Below are 25,670 nucleotides of genomic sequence, written 5' to 3'. Positions count from 1 at the left end.
TATATATATATATATATATATTCTTTTATCACTTTACTTTATGTATTGTCATGTTTGGGAGTAGATTTTAAAATGTCAACTCCGTGGAATTTGTATAGATTTTTGGTTTCTTAATATCTGTGGAAATAACAAGCATTAAAATTCTCTTTCAGTAAGGGTTATTATATTTAACTGAAACTGAAACTAAAACCATAAAAATAAAATAAATGTTACCTGAAATTAAAATAAAATATAAATATAGAATTGTATAAATATTATAATCTAATAAATAAAACTAAAATAAATAAAACTAAAAATGAAATTAAAATAAAAACGATATAGACTATATAGACTTAAACTAAAATGAAAACAGAAAATCTAAAAATAAAATTAATTCAAAATATTAATAAAATCTATATTAGAACAATATTGAATGTTCATAATGTTTCATGATGAGGTATTGTAATGCCAAATTAAACGTATCTTTCTGATGTATATTTTATTTCATGTATAATATATATGAATATGTAAGGCAAAGTGAATGTTCTTAAGAAAATATATATTTTTTTTATTCTAGACAGTAGTGAGATTAAATGGAGATTTTTATGCAAAAGATGTATCAAAAGGTAGATTTCAATTTGAACACAACATTCTCATTAGATTTTTTATTGAAAACTTAAATAATAATTATAATATTATAAAATAAATTAATTAGCATCAATTTTTGAATTCTTACTCTAGTCAGATTTGTTTCTATTTTTTTTTTCTCCCCAGCAATGAGAAACATCTGAGACAAAGTTGATACCTAAACAAAATATAATTGAGAAATCCATTAAGTCTCCTGAGTTTGAAAGAGCAATAACATTTTCTTCTGGTCGTATTTATATAATTAGCATAATATTTTAATGACCAAGTGAAAACTGTCTGAGAAAAATCTCCATGAAATCAAATAATGTGTATCCGGTAATATTTGTATAATGAAAAGCATCTTAATCTAATAAACATGGTTTTTTTTTTTAAATCTGACGACGACAGATATTTCCAGTAGTATTAAAATAGTGGTGTCTTTATTATAGAATAACCTTCCCCAAGAAGGACATAAGCTGAGGGAGATCTAGCATGCATCAGACGACCGTTGACATTCACTGTGTTGGTGGAATTTTAGGTTAATCAAACATAGTTATTCTTAGACGCTCTGAATTGCCTTTTTAAGCTATGAATCTCAGGAAGTGAGTCATTGCCACAGTGGGGTTAAGCACTGACATGGATTATTATTGCTCTTTATGGCAATGTCTTTCACTTAAGGCTCATCTCCGCATCAATTAGATCGGGTCGGACATGTTACCAAAACACAGTTCTTCACAGACTGTGGAAAACATCTTCTCAGAGTTGGTTTTCTGCTCATAATTAGTCAGTGTCCACAGATTTTCTAAGTAAAGCTCATCTGCGGTTCACAGTATGTTTGTGTGTCGTAATCATAAAGATGGCGTGACATTCCCTAACTCTTTGGACAGACTGGAAATATTGAATGCCTGAAGAAAATTCATTGTAAACAATAAACATGGATTTTACATATTTGTGTGTGTGTACAAAACTATGGATTTTATATATTTGTGTGTGTGTGTGTGTGTGTTTGTGTGTGTGTAAGAATGTGTGTAAAGTGAATAAGACATTTTTGTTTCTCAGTAGTAAGATAATGGGAAACATATGAGGATGTCTATTAAAGTTGTTGCTTCTCAAATTGTTCTTCTGAGAAGATAAATAAAAATTCAGAGCTTTCAATTTAAACTTTTCTCATTAGATTTCTAATTAAAATTAAAATTTGAACAAAAATATACATTAAGGTTTTGCATCAGCCCTGTTACCGTCGTATTTTACATTTTAGTAATAAACATTCCATCAATTAAATATTCCATGGAATTTTCATAAACACAAAGAAAAATCCAGAAAAAGATGATAGATAGACAGACAGACAGACAGACAGACAGATAGACAGATAGACAGATAGATAGATAGATAGATAGATAGATAGATAGATAGACAGACAGACAGATAGATAGAGAGATAGATAGATAGATAGATAGATAGACAGACAGACAGATAGATAGAGAGATAGATAGATAGATAGATAGATAGATAGATAGATAGATAGAGTTGACTTGAATTTAGGTAGAAAAACCTAACAAAAAATCCAGCAGCTTATGTATGTATATAAAGTTGACTTTAGGTTATGCATCAACCCTGTTACCGTCAAATTTTCCATTTTAGTAATGAACTATTCCATTAATTTCAAAGAATTTTCTTAAACACAAAGTATAACAATATATATATATATATACTGTATATATAGTTGATTTTAGGTTATGTGTCAACCCTTTTACCACCATATTTCTTAAACAAAAAAAATCCAAAATCTATTTGACTTTTATTTGAATTGTTTTTTATTTAAATGAATGTTTAAAGTAAAGCGAATGTTTAAATGCTGTAACTGGTCCTATGTAGTGTCCTATGTAGTGTTTCATAAAATATGAGTTGATTAGCAAAATGCTCTTTGATGTCAACTAACAATGTTAGAGATTCCTCAATACAATTTCTCAACACTTCAACACATTTGTCTCATACAGTCCAACAGAAATCTACTTTCAAGACCAACGTTTATAAAAGTAACCCATTTCACAGAACGGACCATCTCTCAAATAACATGTACCTTCATTCTTGATCATTTCCTGTAACGGTGACACTTTTCTTTTTCTCATTCATCTTATCACTCAAACCAATGAAGCTGAGCCTCTACACACCACATACTTTCTGTTCTCCTCTGTCATTTCCTCCAAACCACGTGCATATGTCCGCTTTCTACGTGCCGCGCCAGCTCATTAAGAAACATTTTTCCGGTGAATTAGTTGTCATTGGCTGGTCTACACTGGGTTCCTGGCTGCGTTCCTCAGGTTCTGATAGGCCTCAGATTTAAGGAACCTTGGGCAGGAGTCTTCCTCCATAAGTCTGTATATATGCATCTCGGCTTCATCAAAACAAGTGAGGTCAGGCTTCACCAAGGATCTCTTGATCTTCTCACGAGTGTGATGGTTGATGTTTACCTGCAAAATTGTAACATCCATGAAAGATAACTGAAGTATAGGCCTATTTCTATAGTGACAATGGTGTTTAGTTTGTTAAGCAAATGGCAAATGCAAAAAGTCTGGCTTGTTTTTCTTTTGACCCATCATTAATGCATTTTAAAAAGTTCATTTACGACCTGCAAGGGCACATTTATTTTTGAAGAAATTTGGTGTCTTGTTTCTGGGGTTTGAACCTACAACTTTCTTTCCGTTACTATTCCAAATACCCTTTGCAGCTCCCCTCCAATTAATAAGCATTACTCTGATGCAATGGCATTTCCATTCTATTTAACGCTTTAATGAGTGCCCATACTGACCTCTTTTTGAGCCATGGGATGGAGAAACTCTTTGTAGATATCTGCTGCTTTGTTACAGAGTTTGCCAGATGAAGTCGTCCGCTTATATTCCCTGCAGGCAAGCCAAAATTCAATGTTCTCCGCACTAAACTCAGACTGAAGAAATGAACGAAAGGCATCCAGGTAGTCTGTTCGGAAAATAATACATTTATTTATATAATGATAAAAAAATAATAAACATATAAAAATAAACCCTATAGAGGTGATTGGTGGTTGAGCTAACCTATATTTTCTAGCAGATCAGCTAGCTTTGGCCCACGGTCTTGTAGTCTTAAAAAGATGAAGAAATGACAAGAAATTGGAGCTTTTTAGTTTTACCCATCTTTTTCGAATTATTTTACGAAGACTGCATGGACATTTGTATTTGAAATTTGTCTTTTTTCACACTGAAGGAATGAACTAGTAAAGGCAAAAACAGTCTGGCCTAAAAACGACTGCTTATGCATAAATTACCCATAAAATGATGATTTCAGTGTTGAAATTGTTCTATACACATGTATATAACAATTCAAAAACTTACTGATAATGAGAGTCTTCAGTATTTTTCTGAATCAAAACACATCTGATATTGTTTTTCTGCTTTTTCCTGCTCACCAGAACATCCAGTCTAAATTCAAATAAACACTTTAGTAAATATCCATCTTTCAGTCGATTCAGAACGTTTGAATGCAGAGAGACGAGTAAAATTCATTTACGTTTTTGGTTGTTTCTTGTTCCGAATGAGGTCCTTGAACTCGTAGATCCGAATCTTCGAGAAACGCATTTTAGGCATCGTGGGGTGGCGGGAAATATTTATTCAGAATGATCCTCTATGTTTCATATTTTTGACAGACTTTTCCCATCTAGCGCCTGTATATACTGTCGCCAGGCAGATGGAGAGGGATGTTGTCATACCTGAACATGTTCACACAAATCTCTGGATTCCATTGACACTGCGAAGTCTTTAATCTGATCTCCCTGACTCATAAAACACACATATTCACACACAAGTTTACTCTTGAATTGGAGACGTATTATGTTACGATGGTTCTCTTGTTGCTGTGACAGCACGACAGTTGAAGAGAATAACATTAAGGCCTTGAATGAGGTGTATGAGACGGACATAGTACGTTTCTCAGTTTTATACGGTTGAGGTATTTATATATATATATATATATATATATGTATATATATATATATATGGGGTGGTTAAGGAAAGCTATAAAACATGACTATAACTTTGACGCCTATTTCAGTTTTGCATTAGTTAACCCGTTTTAATCCCAAATTTTTCCCAGACATGAAACTATCCAAATGAGGTCCTTGAACTCGTAGATCCGAATCTTCGAGAAACGCATTTTAGGCATCGTGGGGTGGCGGGAAATATTTATTCAGAATGATCCTCTATGTTTCATGTTTTTGACAGACTTTTCCCATCTAGCGCCTGTATATACTGTCGCCAGGCAGATGGAGAGGGATGTTGTCATACCTGAACATGTTCACACAAATCTCTGGATTCCATTGACACTGCGAAGTCTTTAATCTGATCTCCCTGACTCATAAAACACACATATTCACACACAAGTTTACTCTTGAATTGGAGACGTATTATGTTACGATGGTTCTCTTGTTGCTGTGACAGCACGACAGTTGAAGAGAATAACATTAAGGCCTTGAATGAGGTGTATGAGACGGACATAGTACGTTTCTCAGTTTTATACGGTTGAGGTATTTATATATATATGTTGAGGCAAGTTGGAGCTAAACTCTGCAGGACACCGGCCCTCCAGGACTGAGTTTGGGCACCCCTGGCCTAGGTATTTCCTAGTATTATTAACTCTACTAACGTGAAATATGTGTAAGGTTAAAGCCAAAGAGTTTAAAAGCAATCTTTTCTGCCCTCTGCTGGTCATGATTGACTCTCACCGTATTTCTGGAACCAGGTTTCTCTGATTAGACTGCCATTGCAGCTCCTGTTTGCAATCGCACCAGCTCTCCCAGAAAATGACCTCTCTTGTGAAGGAAGGGCTCTCCACCAGAAGAGTTGACTTTTTCCATTCCTAAAACATACAATCGATAATATTAAAACAGTGTGAAAATAAAAACGACAGTCAGCTTTAAGAGAAAAAGGTTAACTTTTTTAATGTAGCCTAATCTTTTTGGTAACATTACATTATCGTTTACTGTCGTACTGTCGTTTATTATTAGAAACTAACCCGTTTAATCCCCATTTTTTCCCCCAGACATGAACATATCCAAATGATGTGTCATTCGTAACGCTTTGAAATAATCAATAATTAAAAAAAATTTTTTTTTAAGTGTGTGGAAAATTGTGTTTTATGGTCGGTCACAATTGTGACAGGTGGGATAAGGTGAGTACTGAATGAACATATTCTGCAGTCATAAAAATGGTTATATATCTTAGCCCAGCTATTTTAAACTGTTTGATCACATTCTAGGGTTATTATTACTATGCATAAAAAAACTTTATGCAACATTGATAGGAACACTGAGATAAAAAACAAAAAAATCAACGCATTTCAAAATTGTTACTTTTTTGCAAAATATAACATCACATTTTTATATTAGTGCTACCAGTATTACAACATCAATATTGTAAATTTTTTGTAACATTTGAATTTTTTATTTAGTGCAATATTTTGTCATTGCAACATTTTAGTGTAATTTTCACTAGCAACTGCAACTGGATTGATATTGTAAACCTAAGTTCACTGTTATCCCACCAGTCACTATTGTGACCATCAACATGTTTACTCATTCTATGACCACACTTAACAAAACTGAATATATGTGAATTCATATATTAATACTAGACACCTTAAAGATAATGTGTACCAAAAATCTTTGTCATATCGTTATGGTAACATACTTTACTAGCCTTTTGTTTTGGAGCTTTCTCAAGGTGCAAACAGGAAATAAACTGCTCTGGTCATGTGACAATTTGCACTAATCACGTGAAACTGCACATATTTCATTGAGACCCTTTATTTGTTCCATATTTGCAGGAAGTGCACTAAAACATCAGTCAGTAAGGTTGTTAGAGCTTTATAAATGAAAACCTTTTTTTACGGTCACTATTGTGACCGGTGGGATTAAACGGGTTAAGTAGCATGCATGGATGCATGCATAACTAACTAAATAAACAAACATAGGCTACCCCTTTCGATTGTGGTGTAAATCTTAGAGCTTTAAGTTAAATAGAAGTAATTTTATTTTAAGTTAAATATATTTTCACAACTTATCGTACACTGTCTCATTAGTAAATGTTAGGCTACCTGCTTCTTTCAGAAGATGTAAGCCTCGCTTTGCCTCTTCAATGGGCAAGACGAAAGAGGTCTTTGCAGTGTGGAAGCAAAATCCGCATTTGTAATTGCACTGCCGGGTAAAGTGGTAGTTTACACTGCTTGGAGTAGTCAACTGAGTGCTGGAGCCCTCTTTCTGCTCTTTGGTGCGAGTCTTCAGGCGACTGATCTCTCCGACAGGTGTTTGTTGCACCTGTGTGCCAGATACCAGTTTAAAAATCCATCCCAACAGGGCTGCTAAGCAGCTGTGGACGTTCTTGAAACAAAATTGCATTAGCATTGCTGCAAAACCAACTTGGTTTGATGTCAACATGGTGAAGATGTCTATAGGCTCTGAAAGCTCATACCTCCCTATTTTATACGGGGCCGTCTCAAGTTGCTTTTCTGATTAGTTTCTTTTCTTGCTTGGGAGGACTGGAAAATGAAAGATAAGTAGAATACTATCAGCTGAGTCAAACATAGGCTAGGCGTGGTGTTTTTTTCTCTTTATAGTCACCTGGATGTAACTGGATCGTTATGTTTTTTTCTTTAAAACACGGGGCAAATTATTAAGATACAGCTAGGTTTCATCTCATTGTCATTCTTGGAATACTAATAATGATAGGCCTATTAATAATTGATATTTAGGTCTTGTCCAAACATTTCAGCATTGACAACAACAAAAGCATTATGGTCGGTCACAATTGTGACCGGTGGGATAAGGTGAGTACTGAATTAATATATTTCTGCAGTCATAAAAATGGTTATATATCTTAGCCCAGCTATTTTAAACTGTTTGATCACATTCTAGGGTTATTATTACTATGCATAAAAAAACTTTATGCAACATTGATAGGAACACTGAGATAAAAAACAAAAAAATCAACGCATTTCAAAATTGTTACTTTTTTGCAAAATATAACATCACATTTTTATATTAGTGCTACCAGTATTACAACATCAATATTGTAAATTTTTTGTAACATTTGAATTTTTTATTTAGTGCAATATTTTGTCATTGCAACATTTTAGTGTAATTTTCACTAGCAACTGCAACTGGATTGATATTGTAAACCTAAGTTCACTGTTATCCCACCAGTCACTATTGTGACCATCAACATGTTTACTCATTCTATGACCACACTTAACAAAACTGAATATATGTGAATTCATATATTAATACTAGACACCTTAAAGATAATGTGTACCAAAAATCTTTGTCATATCGTTATGGTAACATACTTTACTAGCCTTTTGTTTTGGAGCTTTCTCAAGGTGCAAACAGGAAATAAACTGCTCTGGTCATGTGGCAATTTGCACTAATCATGTGAAACTGCACATATTTCATTGAGACCCTTTATTTTTTCCATGTTTGCAGGAAGTGCACTAAAATATCAGTCAGTAAGGTTTTTACAGCTTTATAAATGAAAACCTTTTTTACGGTCACAGATTAAACGGGAACGTACGAGAGTCGTCATTCAGATATTTCAAACAAGTGAAACATGTTGGAAACATTTTCAAAGATGTGAAACATCCTGTTAATGTTGTAACAGAGATCTTCAGGTTTTCACACTTGGCGGATGGACCGCGCCCACAGACAAGCATACACCCACTTTCTTTGAGTTTCAGAGTCACACCAAACATCAACGTTGGGCTCGTTCATTGAGGCGTTTTGTTAGTCATGTGGGAGTGGTAAGAATTTGATAACAGTGCTTGCTACATGTTTGCTGTGAGCTTAACTATGCTGCAATAGTAGGCTAATGTGCAAACATATTTATAGTTTAGCCACATCTTTTCATTGGGGTGGTTTGGTCTCATAATTAAAGGTGAAGTGTGAGATTTCTGTGCCTCTAGTGACACTAAAAGAATTGCGGCAATAATTATTATTAGTGTTTTAACATCCAAAAATACACACTTCACTCTTTCCCCTAAATAATAATAATACTATACTATACTATACTAATCTAAAATAAAAGCAATAATTTTATTGTAAAATAAAAACAATGGTTGACATTGTGCATATTTAAAAATAATCTGCAGTTTTAGTATCATACTCTAACAATGGTTTTAATATAATTTAAATATATAATAATTAAAATAGTATCATATAAAATAAAAATAATATAATAATAAATAATTTAAAGAAACAAAAAATAAATATAACAATTATAACTAAAATAACAAAATCATTTGTGAAAATAAGTAGGGTGGTATATTGTAAATATGTCCGCGTATGCATATTTTGCTTCTGCTCTATATTGTTTACTCACCAGGTGGCACACATGGCAAAGAAACCACTCTCAAGGTACAGAAACATTTTATTTGGTCTTACACTTTGCAAGCAACCACCAAGGGTGTGTGTTCATATCAGTTTTGTGATTGTAAAGCACTGGAATGTGGAAATTGCAGAAAGGAAAACGTGTATTAGAAAAGAAACACAAATGCATTGTTAATGGCTGTATAAATGAATGCTTACAAAAATGATTATATACATTTTAAAACTTGTCACAAAAGTTGCTGTGCTGAACATAATTTGTATTAAAATTTGTTGTATAAAATTAGAAAAATGCCAGATAGAAGCTTTTGATTAGTGGTCTCAGACTTTTATATTCCTCATTAATATGAAGTGGAATTTGACAAATTACAATATGCACTATAAGGTGAAAATACATAACAGTTTGCTGTAGAATAACTGAAGAGGTTTTTAAGCTTTCTCTAGAGTTTGACTTTGAAGCTTCGTACTCTTCTAGCCATTAGTCTCTGATTGTCTCCCATAGTGACTTTTCCTAACACCCACATCATCTTATGAAGCTGAAACAACACATATAAACTGGCCGCAATCAGGACTACACCAGTGACCGAGAGAACAATGTACAAAGCCATCATGAATCCACTGTAGGGACCCGTCGACGGGACAGTCCACAGGTACACCCAGCCATTGTAATGATTGTTGTGCACAATTTCAGGTTCGTTTTCCAGCACAATTGTATCGTAGAATGCCAGATCATTCTTGTTACCATTGCCTTGTTTCAAGTAAATATGATCAGGTGTAGGAGAAAGTAGAGAGGTGGCTGTTATAAAAGTACTTGTAGTTGCAGTCGCAGTATTTCTTGCTGTTGTGCTTGAAGTCGTAGACTAATGTGGGTTTGGTGTCACTGGAGTGGTAATGGCATTTGTACCAATAAACGTTGTCTGGAAAACACCACAATGGAGTTCTTCGTAAGTCAGCGTTTGCAGAGGATGGTTTTCTAAGCGGTACGGTTCATAGCATGTTACTCCTTTGTCCAAGTCACTGATTAGTTTTGGGTTTTCACGAATCCATTCTGCAATACCCATAATGCTACAATCGCAATTCCACTTGTTGCCACTAAGAGAGAGGTCCTTTAGCACCCTTGCGTGTACAAAAACATCTCCCGGGAGATACATCAGATAGTTGTGGTTCAGGTCTAGTATTTCTAGTCTTAAGGTGTTGCGAAAGATTGCCGATGGGAGAGACTCAAGCTTGTTCTCATTAAGCATCAGAATTTTAAGACTAATTAATTTTGAGAAAAGCTCCGGGTCCAGTTCCCGAAGGTTGTTGTTCTTCAGGGACAGTTTCTTCAGGTTGGGCAGGCAACAGAAGAGGCTCTTTGGCAGGGAGGTCAACTTGTTGTTGAAGTATAAATTGAGAGCTCGTAGGTTGGTCATGTTAGCAAAAAGGTTCCATGGGAGAGTGGATAGATTGGTTTCGTAAAGGTACAATTCTTGGAGCCTTGGCATGTGTCCCATTAGCTGGTAAGGTAGGGATATCAAGGGGTTCTTGTAGAGGGTGAGCTTGGTCAGGTTGGGCAAGTAGTAGAAGCTCTCGGATGGAATATACCGGAGTTGGTTGGCCGACATTGAGAGGGTGAGCAGGGACGGCAAGTGCCAGAAAAGACATGGAGGAATCTCTCGGATCTGGTTCTTCTGTAGCATTAGCACCAACAGGTTGCTTAAATGGTCAAAGGAACCACTTTCAAGTGTCTCCAATTGGTTGGACGAGATCACCAGAGATTTGAGTTGCCGGAGGTTGTGGAAAAGGGTCTTTGGGAGGTTCCTCAGTTGGTTATCAGCTAAGTTTAGGTAATTCAGCTTGGTCAAACTCTGGAAGACGTGAGCGTCCAGTTGGGAAAGGCGGTTCTTGCTCAGATTTAGTTCAGTTAGGTTGACCATCGCCTCAAAGAGTTCTGAACTAATGGAAGCTATTTGGTTACCATCTAGCTGCAGCTGCTCCAAATTGCTCTGCTCACTAAACACCTTGGGTGGGAGGACAGAGAGTGCGTTTGATGACAGTTTGATGGACCGAAGCTGTGGAGCACCATGGAAGGCTTCTGGTTGGATGTTGTCAAGAGTGTTGTGCGTGATCATCAGTCGTATCAGAAGAGAGAACGGCTGGAAACTTCTGTCTTTGAGGACCTTTATGTTTGTGTCATTTAGCAGGAGTAGGAAGGTTGTTGTTGGGTCGAGAGGGGGTATGTCAGTGATGTCCCCAATGCATTTTGCAGAACCCCTAATGTCACAAACGCACCCATTGGGACAATGAGCACTGAGGGTGAGCTGAGGCAGAAGTTGAAGTAGAACAAACGTGAACCACATACTCTCAAACTGGGGAACAAATACAGGCTTAAGTCATTATAAGAGTCTTCTTCATTATATAATTGATCAGTTTTCATTTTATAAATTGCAGCATGTACAATAAAAAAGCTCTGATATTGAAAAAAACCTGATCATGCTTTAAAGCGATGACTCCCTCTCATGTTGTTCCAAAGCTGTGTGACCTCATTCCTTCTTTATTTTTTTGTCCATTGAGTCCAAAACAGCATTAGACTCAGTGGACCACTTAGACTCAATTTTTGTCCACTGGCTCTAAAACACCTTTGGACCCAATTGACTTTAATTATATGGATAGAAAACACAGTTTCCAAAATATATTCTTTTATGTTCCACTGAAGAGAGAAAGTCATGCAGGTTTGGAATGACATAAGAACGAGAACATTTCTGGGCGAACTATTCCTTTAAGTTACCAAAACAAATAAATTAAGTAGCAATGTTATACTTACCTCTCACAAGTATTGAAGACTGTCTAGCTAAAACGGACGCATTCTGCTTTTAATAACCATACTTTGGAAATAGCTCTTCCCTTTTTACACTTATCATAGTCTGCAGTGCAGCCCACATGGAAGCCTGCATCCGTCTTGATGAGTTTTTTTTTTTTTGTCTTTATTGTGTGTACTTGTAAGGCATTGTTTTTTTTTTGTTTTTTTTTGTGAAGAAGCCAAAATAAAATAACATTTTCCTTATTTTTGTTGGACAGTTTTTATCTATTTGTACCTAAATTGTGTCTCTAATACTTTTTTTTTTTACATTATTTATGTCCATTATTCTCAGTGTTCATATGTTCATGTGTGTCCTTAAAAGGTTAGTTCACCCAAAAATGATCGTTTTTGGACCTCATGTCATTCCAAGCCAGTATGAGTTTCATTCTTCTGTTGAGTACAAAAGAAGATATTTTGAAGAATGTTGGTAACCAAACAGTCAGCGGTAGCCATTGACTTCCATAGTATATGGGAAAATACTGTGGAAGTCAATGGCTACCGTCAACTCTTTGGTTAATATATTCTTTTGTGTTTAACAGAAAAAAATAAACTTGTAAAGTTTTTATTTTTTTATTATTTTATTTTTATATTTTTATGAGGGGGGGGGGACTATTCCTTTAAGACAGTTCAACTCCAACTTGCCTCAACACACCTACCTGAAAGTTTCTAGTATACCTAGTAAGATCTTGATTAGCTGGTTCAGGTGTGTTTGATTAGGGTTGGAGCTAAACTCTGCAGAACACCGGCCCTCCAGGACCGAGTTTCGGATCTGGTTCTTCTGTAGCATTAGCACCAACAGGTTGCTTAAATGGTCAAAGGAACCACTTTCAAGTGTCTCCAATTGGTTGGACGAGATCACCAGAGATTTGAGTTGCCGGAGGTTGTGGAAAAGGGTCTTCGGGAGGTTCCTCAGTTGGTTATCAGCTAAGTTTAGGTAATTCAGCTTGGTCAAACTCTGGAAGACGTGAGCGTCCAGTTGGGAAAGGCGGTTCTTGCTCAGATTTAGTTCAGTTAGGTTGACCATCGCCTCAAAGAGTTCTGAACTAATGGAAGCTATTTGGTTACCATCTAGCTGCAGCTGCTCCAAATTGCTCTGCTCACTAAACACCTTGGGTGGGAGGACAGAGAGTGCGTTTGATGACAGTTTGATGGACCGAAGCTGTGGAGCACCATGGAAGGCTTCTGGTTGGATGTTGTCAAGAGTGTTGTGCGTGATCATCAGTCGTATCAGAAGAGAGAACGGCTGGAAACTTCTGTCTTTGAGGACCTTTATGTTTGTGTCATTTAGCAGGAGTAGGAAGGTTGTTGTTGGGTCGAGAGGGGGTATGTCAGTGATGTCCCCAATGCATTTTGCAGAACCCCTAATGTCACAAACGCACCCATTGGGACAATGAGCACTGAGGGTGAGCTGAGGCAGAAGTTGAAGTAGAACAAACGTGAACCACATACTCTCAAACTGGGGAACAAATACAGGCTTAAGTCATTATAAGAGTCTTCTTCATTATATAATTGATCAGTTTTCATTTTATAAATTGCAGCATGTACAATAAAAAAGCTCTGATATTGAAAAAAACCTGATCATGCTTTAAAGCGATGACTCCCTCTCATGTTGTTCCAAAGCTGTGTGACCTCATTCCTTCTTTATTTTTTTGTCCATTGAGTCCAAAACAGCATTAGACTCAGTGGACCACTTAGACTCAATTTTTGTCCACTGGCTCTAAAACACCTTTGGACCCAATTGACTTTAATTATATGGATAGAAAACACAGTTTCCAAAATATATTCTTTTATGTTCCACAAAAATGAAAAATTCTGACATCGTTTTTGGTCCTCATGTCATTCCAAGCCAGTATGAGTTTCATTCTTCTGTTGAGTACAAAAGAAGATATTTTGAAGAATGTTGGTAACCAAACAGTCAGCGGTAGCCATTGACTTCCATAGTATATGGGAAAATACTGTGGAAGTCAATGGCTACCGTCAACTCTTTGGTTAATATATTCTTTTGTGTTTAACAGAAAAAAATAAACTTGTACAGTTTTTATTTTTTTATTATTTTATTTTTATATTTTTATGAGGGGGGGGACTATTCCTTTAAGACAGTTCAACTCCAACTTGCCTCAACACACCTACCTGAAAGTTTCTAGTATAGTTTCATTCTTCTGTTGAGTACAAAAGAAGATATTTTGAAGAATGTTGGTAACCAAACAGTCAGCGGTAGCCATTGACTTCCATAGTATATGGGAAAATACTGTGGAAGTCAATGGCTACCGTCAACTCTTTGGTTAATATATTCTTTTGTGTTTAACAGAAAAAAATAAACTTGTAAAGTTTTTATTTTTTTATTATTTTATTTTTATATTTTTATGAGGGGGGGGGGACTATTCCTTTAAGACAGTTCAACTCCAACTTGCCTCAACACACCTACCTGAAAGTTTCTAGTATACCTAGTAAGATCTTGATTAGCTGGTTCAGGTGTGTTTGATTAGGGTTGGAGCTAAACTCTGCAGAACACCGGCCCTCCAGGACCGAGTTTGTAGACCCCTGCTCTAGGTATAATATGTGTTGTTCAACAAAGTCTTAACACTAGAGGGAGACAAAAGCTCTTAAAAAGCCAATCAGTTTTAGCTTATTTAATTTTGACATTATTGTACAATTGACATTGTAAAATTATGTACTCGTGTTTAATTTGATCTCAAGATCCTTTAAAAAAAATAGGGAATATTTTGCACAATGAGATGAAAGAGTAAAATCAATCAATTTCACTTGATGTTTTATTGATATGACATTTAAATAAACTACATTTTTGTTATACGAGTACAGTCATGAGTACATCGTAACTATCATGACATTCCATATCTGAAAAAGTTCTGCTTGTTTGACACGTCGTAAGGCATTAGATGATTTTGCTGATTTTCTTGCTCCTGGCTCTTCAGATTAAGATCCTCAAACACAGTATTTCCAGAAACAGGCTAAAATAAAAATGTAAAAAAAAAAAAAAATTACATCTGCATTTATGCAATTGACAGACACTGCATTAAAGATATACATTATATCTGTTCATTAAAAAGCAATGCTTACCATCATCTCTTTTGCTGGTCATCAATCTCTCTTTTTCTATTGCATTTGACACCAATTTTCTTTCTACATTTAGCTCCTCTTGAAGAGCCTCGAGCTGAAACAGCAAGCTGACAATTAGCTTTTGTAATAATAGTTGCTTTTAACATACATACATATATATATGCAAGCTGACAATTAGCTTTTGTAATAATAGTTTCTTTTAACATACATACATATATATATATATATATATATATATATATATATATATATATATATATATGTGTGTGTGTGTGTGTGTGTAATTTTTTTAATTTAATTAAAATTAATTTAACATTTAATTGTATTTAACTTCCTTCCATGATTTGCACATGACCAAAATTAAACATACCTCCTGCAGCTCTGCGATTTTTCTGGCCAGTTTGAGTTCTGCAATTCAGGAAGAACAAGTAACTAAGTGCAGGTTTGTGGATTATAAGATGTTTATTAACTTTTAATTCATACACATTTGCTAGGAGTAAGACAATCTGTGCAACACACAAATAAAATGCATTTATTTACCTATTACATCCTTTTCTTGGACAGGCATGATGTTTTTCCGTAGCAGAAATGCCCAAATCTGGTTCTGGACGTCTGAATCATCCTTTGAATGGAAAACCTGGTTGACTGTAAAAATGGAAATATGCAATTCAGCACACAATCAGCCAATTAAGATACAACGAGACTGATTTAAATGAATTCTCTGATCAAAAACTTCACTTCAGTCAGTCATTTAGATCAGATTAGTAGCCTGTACTCATCTGGACTTGCAAGGCTTCTTGTGTGAACGTTGAGAGCACCAATCAGAAGTAAAAAAGCAAGTCGTGGAAGAAGACTTCCTGAGAATAGTCTGTCCATGGCACTGAAGGAATGATCCTGGTGTGTATTTGCTCCTGCTTGACCAAAGGCTCTTCTGCTGGAGGCTCATCAGATGGGACACATTTAATCAAGCGTGAAGACGTCAAAAACTTCACTTCAGTCAGTCATTTAGATCAGATTAGTAGCCTGTACTCATCTGGACTTGCAAGGCTTCTTGTGTGAACGTTGAGAGCACCAATCAGAAGTAAAAAAGCAAGTCGTGGAAGAAGACTTCCTGAGAATAGTCTGTCCATGGCACTGAAGGAATGATCCTGGTGTGTATTTGCTCCTGCTTGACCAAAGGCTCTTCTGCTGGAGGCTCATCAGATGGGACACTTTTAATCAAGCGTGAAGACATGAGGATGTGTCATCGCTGTAAATCAAAAGTGTGACGGTGTACGTTCTGTCTCTAAAAAGGGTCCGTGACAGCCAGGACTGATGTTCTGATGTGGTCTCAGGGCCAACGACGAGCAATCAGTCAGCGGCGGTGTATGTTGGGACAAGAGTAAATCACCGGCACTACTGGGGATCATTCATCTGTGGATGGTAAAGTGTTCCTGGCATTCTTCTTTTAATTTAACTAAAAGTATATAAACGTATTGTCAGTGCCTAGAATAACAAAAACATGATGATGGATTTCATATGATATAATGTCATTTTGGTGACTTTTACATCTGATAGAAACTTCAGTTGGATAAAGACTTAAAAACATTGAGATCCATATCCATAATTAACAAACCTGTTGTGTAAAAATAATATTTTTTTTGTGTGTGTTTTTATTTTCTATATTATAGCTTTTTTACAATTTTCATAACATCAATGACACAATAATTACAATTACATATTTATAATTACAATTATATATTTCTTAAAAAATAATGATAAATCATATTCCAAATTATTATACTGAGTTACTCTGCTGCATATTTACCATATATATATATTATTTTTTTTATTGCATTAAAACCTATAAAAGAAAATCAGATCCATGTCATCATGTTAAAAAAATATTTAAGTTAAGTTCATTTTATTTTCTATGTGTTAGATATTTTAGCTTATAACTTTTTCTATTTACTTTTTTAAATTTCTATCAATCATTACAGCATTGACGTAATACCATATAATTACAAAATAATTACAATATTTCTTAAAAATAATAATAAATACAATTTCATCAAATATTGTACTATGTATTTACCATGAAATATTTTGTTGTTATAATGCTGATTATTTAATTTTTTATTTTTTTCCTAAAAGGAAAACTTTGGAAGTGAGGTATTTTCCATTCGATAGAAACTCTAATTGAAAAAAAATAATAATAATTACAATACTTTACAGACATTTTATAATTATCATTTATAATAGCTTTGGATATTTTAACTTTTAAGCTTTCTTACAGTAATTCATCAATAAATAATTCATCAGTTAATATAAGCTCTTGGTTACTCTATATTTAACATATAGAGTAGGCATATTTAACATATTAATATTAACACATTTACATTTTATAATATACATATATTTTAATATTTTAAAATCGTGGAAGCACCAGAGTGAGTAGCTGCATTTTCCAAAAGTGTGATAGAAAAAGAGTGATAGAGAAATGAATAATCTATTAATAAGTGTTTATACTGGCCTGAAATAAATGAGACATTCCTCAAACTTAAATACCGACCATTAACTGGGTTTTTAAATATGTACAGAACATGCAGGTGGCTTACTACTGACAGAATCTGGGAGCTGCAGGATTCGAGGACTGCTCGGGTTCACTGGGTGTGTGACGTGTGTTCTCTCTGCGTGATGACCCTCCCTGCCATCCGTAGCAAACACACACTCCGCTTTTTCTTGGTGTGTGTGTGTCAGCTCATAATATTCATCTGCTGTGGGTACAGAGGGAGGGACGGACAGAAACCTCGGCTGGCGGCAGAAACCAATCAGAGCGACACATTCCCGAAGACATCGATCGGGATTTATTAATCTGACGGAAACCGCCATCAGTCAATAACAATAACCTTCAGAAACATTAAGCGCCGACGACATGGCTGATTTTACTATTGATAAGAACAACCTGCCTGGTGTAAAAGAGGGTGAGTGAAGAAGAAGATGATGATGGTGGTGCGCGTACGTTGTGTGTTACTGCGTTAAAATAAACGCGAGCTTAATTCAGATGGCCTGTCAGATGATTCAAAACGAGCAAACACGGTTACATATCATTACATTGTGGTGAATTACGAAGGTAAACTGTTATTTTGACTGTCAGTAAATTGGTTACCTTTTGTACCATGAACCATATATGTACCATATTTGCTGAAGGGAGTTAAGTCAAACAGCCATTGAAAACGCTGTTACTGAGAAACGCCGCTATTAATATCCATCTGATATAGAAAGAGAAAGCGAATGAATTCGGGCCTGTTTTGCCTCAGATATCGTGTAATAGATGGCGTGTGCGATGCCTGACGTTAGCTTTAGCTTGAATTTCCCCTTTCTTCTCGTAGGCCTATTATTAGTGGACTTCTTCCTCTCCTTCATTAGCCATCTATGTGAAGTGAAATTAGATTCAATTAAATGAGGGTGAGGAGAGTAGGACTCGGTCACAAGTGTGTGTTTGTGTGTGTACTGGTTTATATATCCTGGTGGGGACTTAAACCTGACTACACACAGACTCATGGGGACTCGTGTCATGGTGGGGATCTAAATTGTGGTCCCCACAGGTACAAAAGCTTATAAATCATACAGAATTAAGTTTTTTGAAAATCTAAAAATGCAGAAAGTTTCCTGTGAGGGGTAGGGTTGGTGTAGGGCAATAAAATATAAGGTCTGTACAGTAGAAAAAACATTACTCCTATGGAGAGTCCCCACAAGGATAGCTTACCAGACGTGTGTGTGTGTGTGTGCGCGCGGTCAGCAGTGTGAATGCTGGCACATGTGTTGAGAGATTCATGAAAATCTTCTACATACTGAAGATGTCTGTGGTGCAACACAAGCTGTTGATGACTAATCATGTTATTAAGGGGGGGGAGATAGCTTTGCAGGATTTCAACCCACTAATTTTAACCTCATTTGATGCTTAGGATGGATTAGTGTTTACAGACCCTGTCATTTCTGCCCCAAATCCAGTTTGTGATAGTATATGAGCTTCAGATTCAGTTATTGGTCAGAAACCAGTAGCTAATTTATGGGGGTAGAATTGTTGCTTAATTCCAAATAAATAGATTATGATCCATGGATTGTCAGCACGTCTTGACGCAAGAAATGTTTCACAATTCGCAAATGCACAGGACACGATTCACAAATGCGTGCGCTATCTACAAATGCACAGGACGCGATTCACAAATAAATGCCAGGTAAAGTTGTGGTTGTGACATAAATATATATTTGTGAATATGTTTTTTATTTGCAAATCTCATTTTATTTATTTGTGAATTTAATTCATGTTTGTGAAACTTTAAGATTTATTTGTGGATCTCATTCTATTTATTTGTGGATCATAATCTATACAACAATTCTACCCCCATACTAATTGGGCACCAAATGTTGGTTTCTAGTTATTTCATATCAAATAAGGGATTTTAACATAAAAGGATTGTTTACCCAAAAATGAAAATTAGGTCATTATTTGCTCACACTCATGACGTTCCTCATATTTTGAAGATTGTTGGTAACCAAACAGTTGCTGGTAGCATTGACATTCATATGGAATCACAGGCTACCGTTAACTGTTTGGTTACCAACAATCTTCAAAAATAAAATTTAAAAAAATACATCAAAAATTTAAAGAAGTTTCGATATATAATTTTCGCTCAGATTCAGTTGTTGGTCTGAAACAGAATTTCAAAAAAATCAAGCTAATTAGGAACCGAATGTTGATTTCTAGTTGCATATGTGATTTTAACTGTTAAATACAGTAAAGTTGTTTAAAATGAGCTACTTTTCGTTTAGGTTCAGTTATTGGTCTGAAACTGAAATTCAGAAATCAAGTAGCCTGATTCTAGCTAATTGGGGATCAAATGATGGTTTGTAGTTATTTATTTAAAGTAAAAAATAAAATATAGACTAACTTAAATACATTCCAGAAAGATAAGACCGCTGAAAGTTTAATGTTTGATGCATTTAAAACAAGCAATTTTTCATTCAGATTCCGTGATTGGTGTGGAACTGGAAAAAAAATTCTGCCTAATTGGTGACCAAATGTTGCTTATGTATTTAATAATATAAGTTACTTTAACTTAAATACATAGAAGGTTAAGATCTTTAGAGGTGGGACAGGCCAAATTCACCAATTTTAAGGAGTTTGGTGTTTTTAAAATGAACTGCTTTTCATTCAGATTCAGTTACTGGTTTGAAACTGAATGTCAGAAATCAAGTAATTCTAGCTAATTGGGGACCAAATGTTGGTTTCTAGGTAAATATTTCATGTAAATTAAACAATATTAACAATATACAAACAGTATCAACTGCTCTATTTGTTTCTGTTTATTTTGTTATATTAACCCCATAGCAATTCCTGTGAAAACCTCGACTGTAAACTTCAGAATGTCGTAGCATTTGGTACCGCTTAAAAGTTTGCACATGTTTATGCGAAAGTGGATCTGGAGTTTAATACGTTTTCAACTTATTAACAGGATGAAGACGAGCACCATCCCACATTTATCACTCACGAGTTTCTGTTTGTTTCTCCTTGAAGAATGTCCTTGTGGTTTCTGTTTTCAGTCATTTTGTGCATGTGGATTCAGCATTTTGTTGTTGAGTTGCAGCTGCTCTTTGCTCATGAAGGCAAAGATTCAAGCCTTAATGAAGCATAAAAAAGCAGATAAGAGGATGTTAAAGGGCGGATGTGGAGGACATGGTTTCAGTTTCTCGAGTTGTATTTATAACTGAGGTGCTAATGGTCGGTTGCGCTGCAGTTTCAGACTAATGCAGACCCCGCAAAATTTCCACAGAATTTTATTTTCCTTTTATAAAAAAAAAAAAAAAAGGTTTACCTTGTAGCACAAACATACTTCTTTGATAAATGTATTTGAATGATTAAACATTTATTTTAAAAGGGTTTTAAATATTCAACTAAAGAATATTATTGTATGTTGTCAAAACTGAGTTGTGTGTATTGTAATTTTTAAAAAATATTACTTTAACTTTTATTTTTGCCATGAATATAGCCTTTACTGCTCATATGGCATTTTTTATTATTATAATTATTTAATCTTTTATTTTTGCCATGAGTATAGTCTTTACTGCTACAAATGGAGATTTCAAAAGAACAGCATTTATTTGAAATAGAAATGTTTTGTAATATTATGATCAATTTAATGTATCCTCACTTAACAAAAAGAATAATTTCTTTAAAAAAAAAATCTTACTTAGCCCCAAACATTTGAATAGTGAATAGTTTTTCACATCGTTATTAAACCTGCCACTAAAGTCCCTCACATCTGTAGCAAGAGTCTGATTATGGTGTGAAACTGGAGTGTGTGTTTGGTTATGTTAATCACATTCAGTTCCCAGAAAGAGTAGTGCAGATTTCCTGGCAGACCGAAATGCTAAAGTTGCTTTTATCGGATTTAGGTTATCGGAGCTTGTATCAGAGGGCATTCATTGTGTCATCAGTCACGAATTAAGACGATACATAGATTTCACTGCTTCTCCACCTGCACCTGTCTAAACCGCTGTGAGGCTGCCAGGTGCAGAATCAAGCCTTAATGAAGCATAAAAAAGCAGATAAGAGGATGTTAAAGGGCGGATGTGGAGGACATGGTTTCAGTTTCTCGAGTTGTATTTATAACTGAGGTGCTAATGGTCGGTTGCGCTGCAGTTTCAGACTAATGCAGACCCCGCAAAATTTCCACAGAATTTTATTTTCCTTTTATAAAAAAAAAAGTTTACCTTGTAGCACAAACATACTTCTTTGATAAATGTATTTGAATGATTAAACATTTATTTTAAAAGGGTTTTAAATATTCAACTAAAGAATATTATTGTATGTTGTCAAAACTGAGTTGTGTGTATTGTAATTTAAAAATATTACTTTAACTTTTATTTTTGCCATGAATATAGCCTTTACTGCTCATATGGCATTTTTTATTATAATTATTTAATCTTTTATTTTTGCCATGAGTATAGTCTTTACTGCTACAAATGGAGATTTCAAAAGAACAGCATTTATTTGAAATAGAAATGTTTTGTAATATTATGATCAATTTAATGTATCCTCACTTAACAAAAAGAATAATTTCTTTAAAAAAAAAATCTTACTTAGCCCCAAACATTTGAATAGTAGTGCAAGTTCAATACTAACTACCAGTGTTTCCCATACTTTGGTTTATTTGTGGCGGCCCGCCACAATATCAACACTGACCGCCACAAATAGATTTTCCAGAAGAATTTGACTTCGTTGAATAAACATGAGCTCTGCCACATTTCAAAATCAGAACTCTGCGTTTTCATATGAATGATGTTTTTATATGAATGTATCTTCGAAGGGAACAGACTGTCTTGGTTTTCATATAAATATAAAGTAGCATTCATGAGCACAGCCCTGCTTTGTTTACAGCCGTTACTGTGTAAACCGCTATATTATGGATAAAATGATGATATGGTCAAAATCATCACTTGCCTAATAATTGTGCACACAGTGTATGTATTTCCGCCGGGGGAAGTGCTGACACACACAGACTGTTAGTCTGTGGGAAACACTGCTATATTGTACATTCAGATAAATGCTCATAGACGATGTTAATCTAAACCTGTTATCCTGAGGTTTGCGCTGTGTCGGTTGAAACTGTGACTTAGCTCTTTGTTAACAGTAAATAATCTGGTTTCTATCTCTTTCTGTCTGTCTGCAGTGTGCCGGGACTTTGCTGTGCTAGAAGACCACTGTCTTGCCCACAACCTTCAGGAACAGGAAAGTAAGTCCTCTTGACCCTTTGCATCTTAAATGAACTTCAATGCATGGAAAGTTATGACCTGGAATCCTGAAGCTGTTTGTTGACACCAAATGAGTCATTCAAAGCCACTGTGGTGTTCCCCATCCTTAACAGAGCATTAATGAGAGTGGAAAGAAAAGTCCTCAGCAAACTCACCTCAGCATCTTCCCCTTTTACTGCAGTGTGAGGGTTTACAGCTTCACCACAGCTCACACATGTCATCACATGGATTTTATTAGCTCTTGAATTTGAAGAAACCATGTTGAAAGTCACAAAGAGCTCTTGAGGACATAGTGGTAACTGTGCGGTCACATTTACAGTTGTTTGGTGAATTTTTGAAGTCTAGTCATTTCAGTAGGAATCTACGCATTTGGGAACTTCATGTGAGGGCGAAAGATTTCCACAAGCAGATCAGTTCAAGCTGGTTACTCAAATTCCCCGTGTTGTCCAACAGAAAGCTGCTTGGGTTGAAAGTGACTTCTGAGTGAACTGTGCTTCGTATATATTTACACTATTGACAATAGACAATTTTTCAAATGAAATGGCACTTTAGACAAAGCATCTGATTCCATATACTCCAGCTGCACTTCACAGTCCTTGTGTTTTCCTGAAGAGGCATTGTAGAGTCTTTCAACAATATGGTGTCGGAAAGATCTGAAAACTCCCTCTTGTGAAATTCAGTTATTCAAAAGTCTCCTGGCAAATTCATATTTCTATGTGATCACAAGACTTTAATCTGCTGCATCAATACTATAAATGAACCTGTGAGGGCTCCTTTAAATACTGACCGCATCAGCCTCTAAAACCTTGGTTATTTTCTCTTCACCAGAGCAGTGTTATTTTAGTATTGTTTATATAGTAGTGTAGTATATGTCATTTTAATTTTATTTGTAATTATTCAGTCAAATTATTACATGTGTGGAGCGGCTCAAACTCCATCTGTGCATGTTGTTGTGAGTTAGGGTTTATTATAACGTTCATCCGGGAACCATTTGTAAGGTAAATCATTTATAAATCCACGCAAACACAGGAGAATTCATCATTATCTCGGGGTTTCAAAATAAAAGCTCAAACCCTCACTCTGAGTTTACACGTTTTGATGTCCACATATTCATTTAATTACAGTGGCTATAGCATTTCTGTCATAAAGAAATGGCCAAATATTAAAGATTAAGTGGACATTTGAATTAAATGATGCTTGGTAAATATTAAACAAGTATTAGATCGCACAGCAATGTGTAAAAACAGTCGTCAGGCCGTTGGCGCCCTCTGCAGGCCTTTGTTGTAATGCGTACTGTACATTAGCTCTATTCACTGATCTATAATAGAGATTATATTATTTTATAATTATATATAGATCAGTGGCTCTATTACATTATAATACAGTATTTTAACCGTTGTTTAATAAAACCATATGATTTCTTGCTTTTGATACTTTATTTGAACTAATTATTATTTCCTCATTGCTATTATATGTATTTTAAGTAAATTTAAAGGCTATTGTTCACTTAATCTACATATATTTTGATTACCACAAAAATTAATAATTAATTACAATATTTTATTAGTAGACCAGGACACGTGGATATGTTGTCATTCTTACACCATAATACTGAACTTTGATTTCCGTGATTTGGACTATGAGATGAACACTTGCTGCTTGCACTCTTTTGCACTTTACTTTTGCTTTAAAAAAGGATTTCATAGAAATTTGGATTTCATTTGGAGTTTCACGACTGAAGTCCTCTGTTCATTTTTTCATCATGCTGGAGATCATTTAAATCTGTTGTTTACACGTTTCTAAGAGTATTTTTAATACTTACAATTTTTAATAATAACTTTTAATAATACAATTTTAATACTTGATTCTAGTGGAGTCTAAACATTGCATTTATTTAATGTGAAAACCCAACTGTTGGGGTTAATTGAAATAGATTTTCCCCCCTTTTGTAGTTGCACTCACAGCTGTAATGAACAGAACATATGGATATATTGACATTAAGAACATGCTGACTTTCTTTAAATTTTTACTCTTAGTTTTACATTTCGTCAATGGCTTGTTTACATTTATACTTTTTTATGGTACACTACTGAATGGCAAAGTTGCAAGTTTAATAAAATGTTCTTTAAAATTGTTGATTTATTTTGTGGGAAATCAATCGTTTAGATTAATCGATAGATTAATCGAAATAAAAATAGTCATTACTGGCAGCCCTAATTTTATTTATTTATTAGTTACTAATTTTATTATTTTAAATAATTTTCCATCTTCAACTTAAGTCGCCATTGCAGAATTTCACATTTTTATTTAAGTTTAAAGTTTTTAATCTAATATAGTTTAGCTTTATTTCAGTTAACAAAAATGATTTTTAATAGATGTATTTTTTAATGTAGTTAACAAATTACAACACTGCAGTAGAGCTCTTTTTATTAGTGTTGATAATTATACAGTGAGTATAGAAAGGAATCACCCCCCCCCCCCCTTTTAAAATAAGTGTGTGCCAATTTTCAGCTTGATTTCAATTAACTATATATATAATAGTTTACTTTTTTGTTTTAGTTTACAATAACAACACTGCAGTAGAGCTTCAACTTAGTTTAGTTGCCAGTGCAGCATTTTTAATTTAAGTTTTCAGTTTTTCATCTAATTTATTTTATTTCATTTTGAAAGCCAGAAAATTCCTTGTTCTCTTTTTTTATTTAAAGTTCAAAATGGCTCCTTGGAAAAAAATGTTGCCAGCTAGACTTACATCAGGTATATCCATCACATAAATGTTTCAGTTTATAGCTTTTTTCTTTTTATTTCTGGTGCTCTTTCTTAAATATAGCGTGCGCTCGCAGTCACAGGATCAATACAAGTGTTCAGACTTTGGGAAGATGAGGCACAGTGTCTGCTAGAATTGTGTCAGTGTCTACGATTTACTGCCTTGCCGATTTAGCACAGCCT

General features: G+C 34.8%; 4 protein-coding genes and 1 long non-coding RNA gene across 6 annotated transcripts in view; 1 reads left to right on the top strand and 4 right to left on the bottom strand.

Annotated features, from left to right (window-relative positions):
* Nucleotides 1–2,423: 2,423 nt before the first annotated feature.
* On the bottom strand, nt 2,424–4,266 carry LOC107560696 (regulator of G-protein signaling 21). The gene is made up of 5 exons (XM_016244943.1): nt 4,150–4,266; nt 3,975–4,061; nt 3,678–3,724; nt 3,416–3,582; nt 2,424–3,077 (listed from the first exon to the last, which is right to left on the bottom strand). The coding sequence occupies exons 1-5, from the start codon at nt 4,224–4,226 to the stop codon at nt 2,898–2,900; spliced, it is 558 nt and encodes a 185-aa protein (XP_016100429.1). The 5' UTR covers nt 4,227–4,266; the 3' UTR covers nt 2,424–2,897.
* Nucleotides 4,267–5,386: 1,120 nt separating this feature from the next.
* LOC107560681 (radical S-adenosyl methionine domain-containing protein 2-like) lies at nt 5,387–7,070 on the bottom strand. Its single transcript, XM_016244923.1, has 2 exons — nt 6,730–7,070; nt 5,387–5,493 (listed from the first exon to the last, which is right to left on the bottom strand). Exons 1-2 carry the CDS (start codon nt 7,067–7,069, stop codon nt 5,387–5,389), a joined length of 447 nt encoding a protein of 148 aa, XP_016100409.1. The 5' UTR covers nt 7,070.
* Nucleotides 7,071–9,778: 2,708 nt separating this feature from the next.
* LOC107560680 (platelet glycoprotein V-like) lies at nt 9,779–13,290 on the bottom strand. The gene is made up of 3 exons (XM_016244922.1): nt 12,643–13,290; nt 10,068–11,358; nt 9,779–9,927 (listed from the first exon to the last, which is right to left on the bottom strand). The coding sequence occupies exons 1-3, from the start codon at nt 13,066–13,068 to the stop codon at nt 9,779–9,781; spliced, it is 1,866 nt and encodes a 621-aa protein (XP_016100408.1). The 5' UTR covers nt 13,069–13,290.
* A 1,499-nt stretch (nt 13,291–14,789) lies between these two features.
* On the bottom strand, nt 14,790–15,623 carry LOC107560695 (uncharacterized). Its single transcript, XR_001605760.1, has 4 exons — nt 15,468–15,623; nt 15,298–15,335; nt 14,928–15,021; nt 14,790–14,818 (listed from the first exon to the last, which is right to left on the bottom strand). It is a non-coding gene; the product is annotated as an uncharacterized lncRNA (long non-coding RNA).
* Nucleotides 15,624–17,545: 1,922 nt separating this feature from the next.
* The window catches only part of ccdc50a (coiled-coil domain containing 50a), a 19,856-nt gene continuing 11,731 nt past the window's right edge, over nt 17,546–25,670 (top strand). The window contains exons 1-2 of one of the 2 annotated variants that reach the window (XM_016244942.1): nt 17,546–17,890; nt 22,643–22,705. In XM_016244942.1, the coding sequence (XP_016100428.1) occupies nt 17,842–17,890; nt 22,643–22,705 (112 nt within the window). In that variant the 5' untranslated portion in view covers nt 17,546–17,841. The remainder of the gene's footprint in view (nt 17,891–22,642; nt 22,706–25,670) is intronic. The other variant, XM_016244941.1, reaches the window with a different exon arrangement.

Source organism: Sinocyclocheilus grahami, unplaced genomic scaffold, assembly GCF_001515645.1.
Source record: "Sinocyclocheilus grahami isolate Dianchi unplaced genomic scaffold, SAMN03320097.WGS_v1.1 scaffold739.1, whole genome shotgun sequence".
NCBI classification, from domain to species: Eukaryota; Metazoa; Chordata; class Actinopteri; order Cypriniformes; family Cyprinidae; genus Sinocyclocheilus; species Sinocyclocheilus grahami.
Note: the sequence above shows the minus strand (reverse complement) of the source record. Positions and strands in the feature narration are given on the sequence as shown.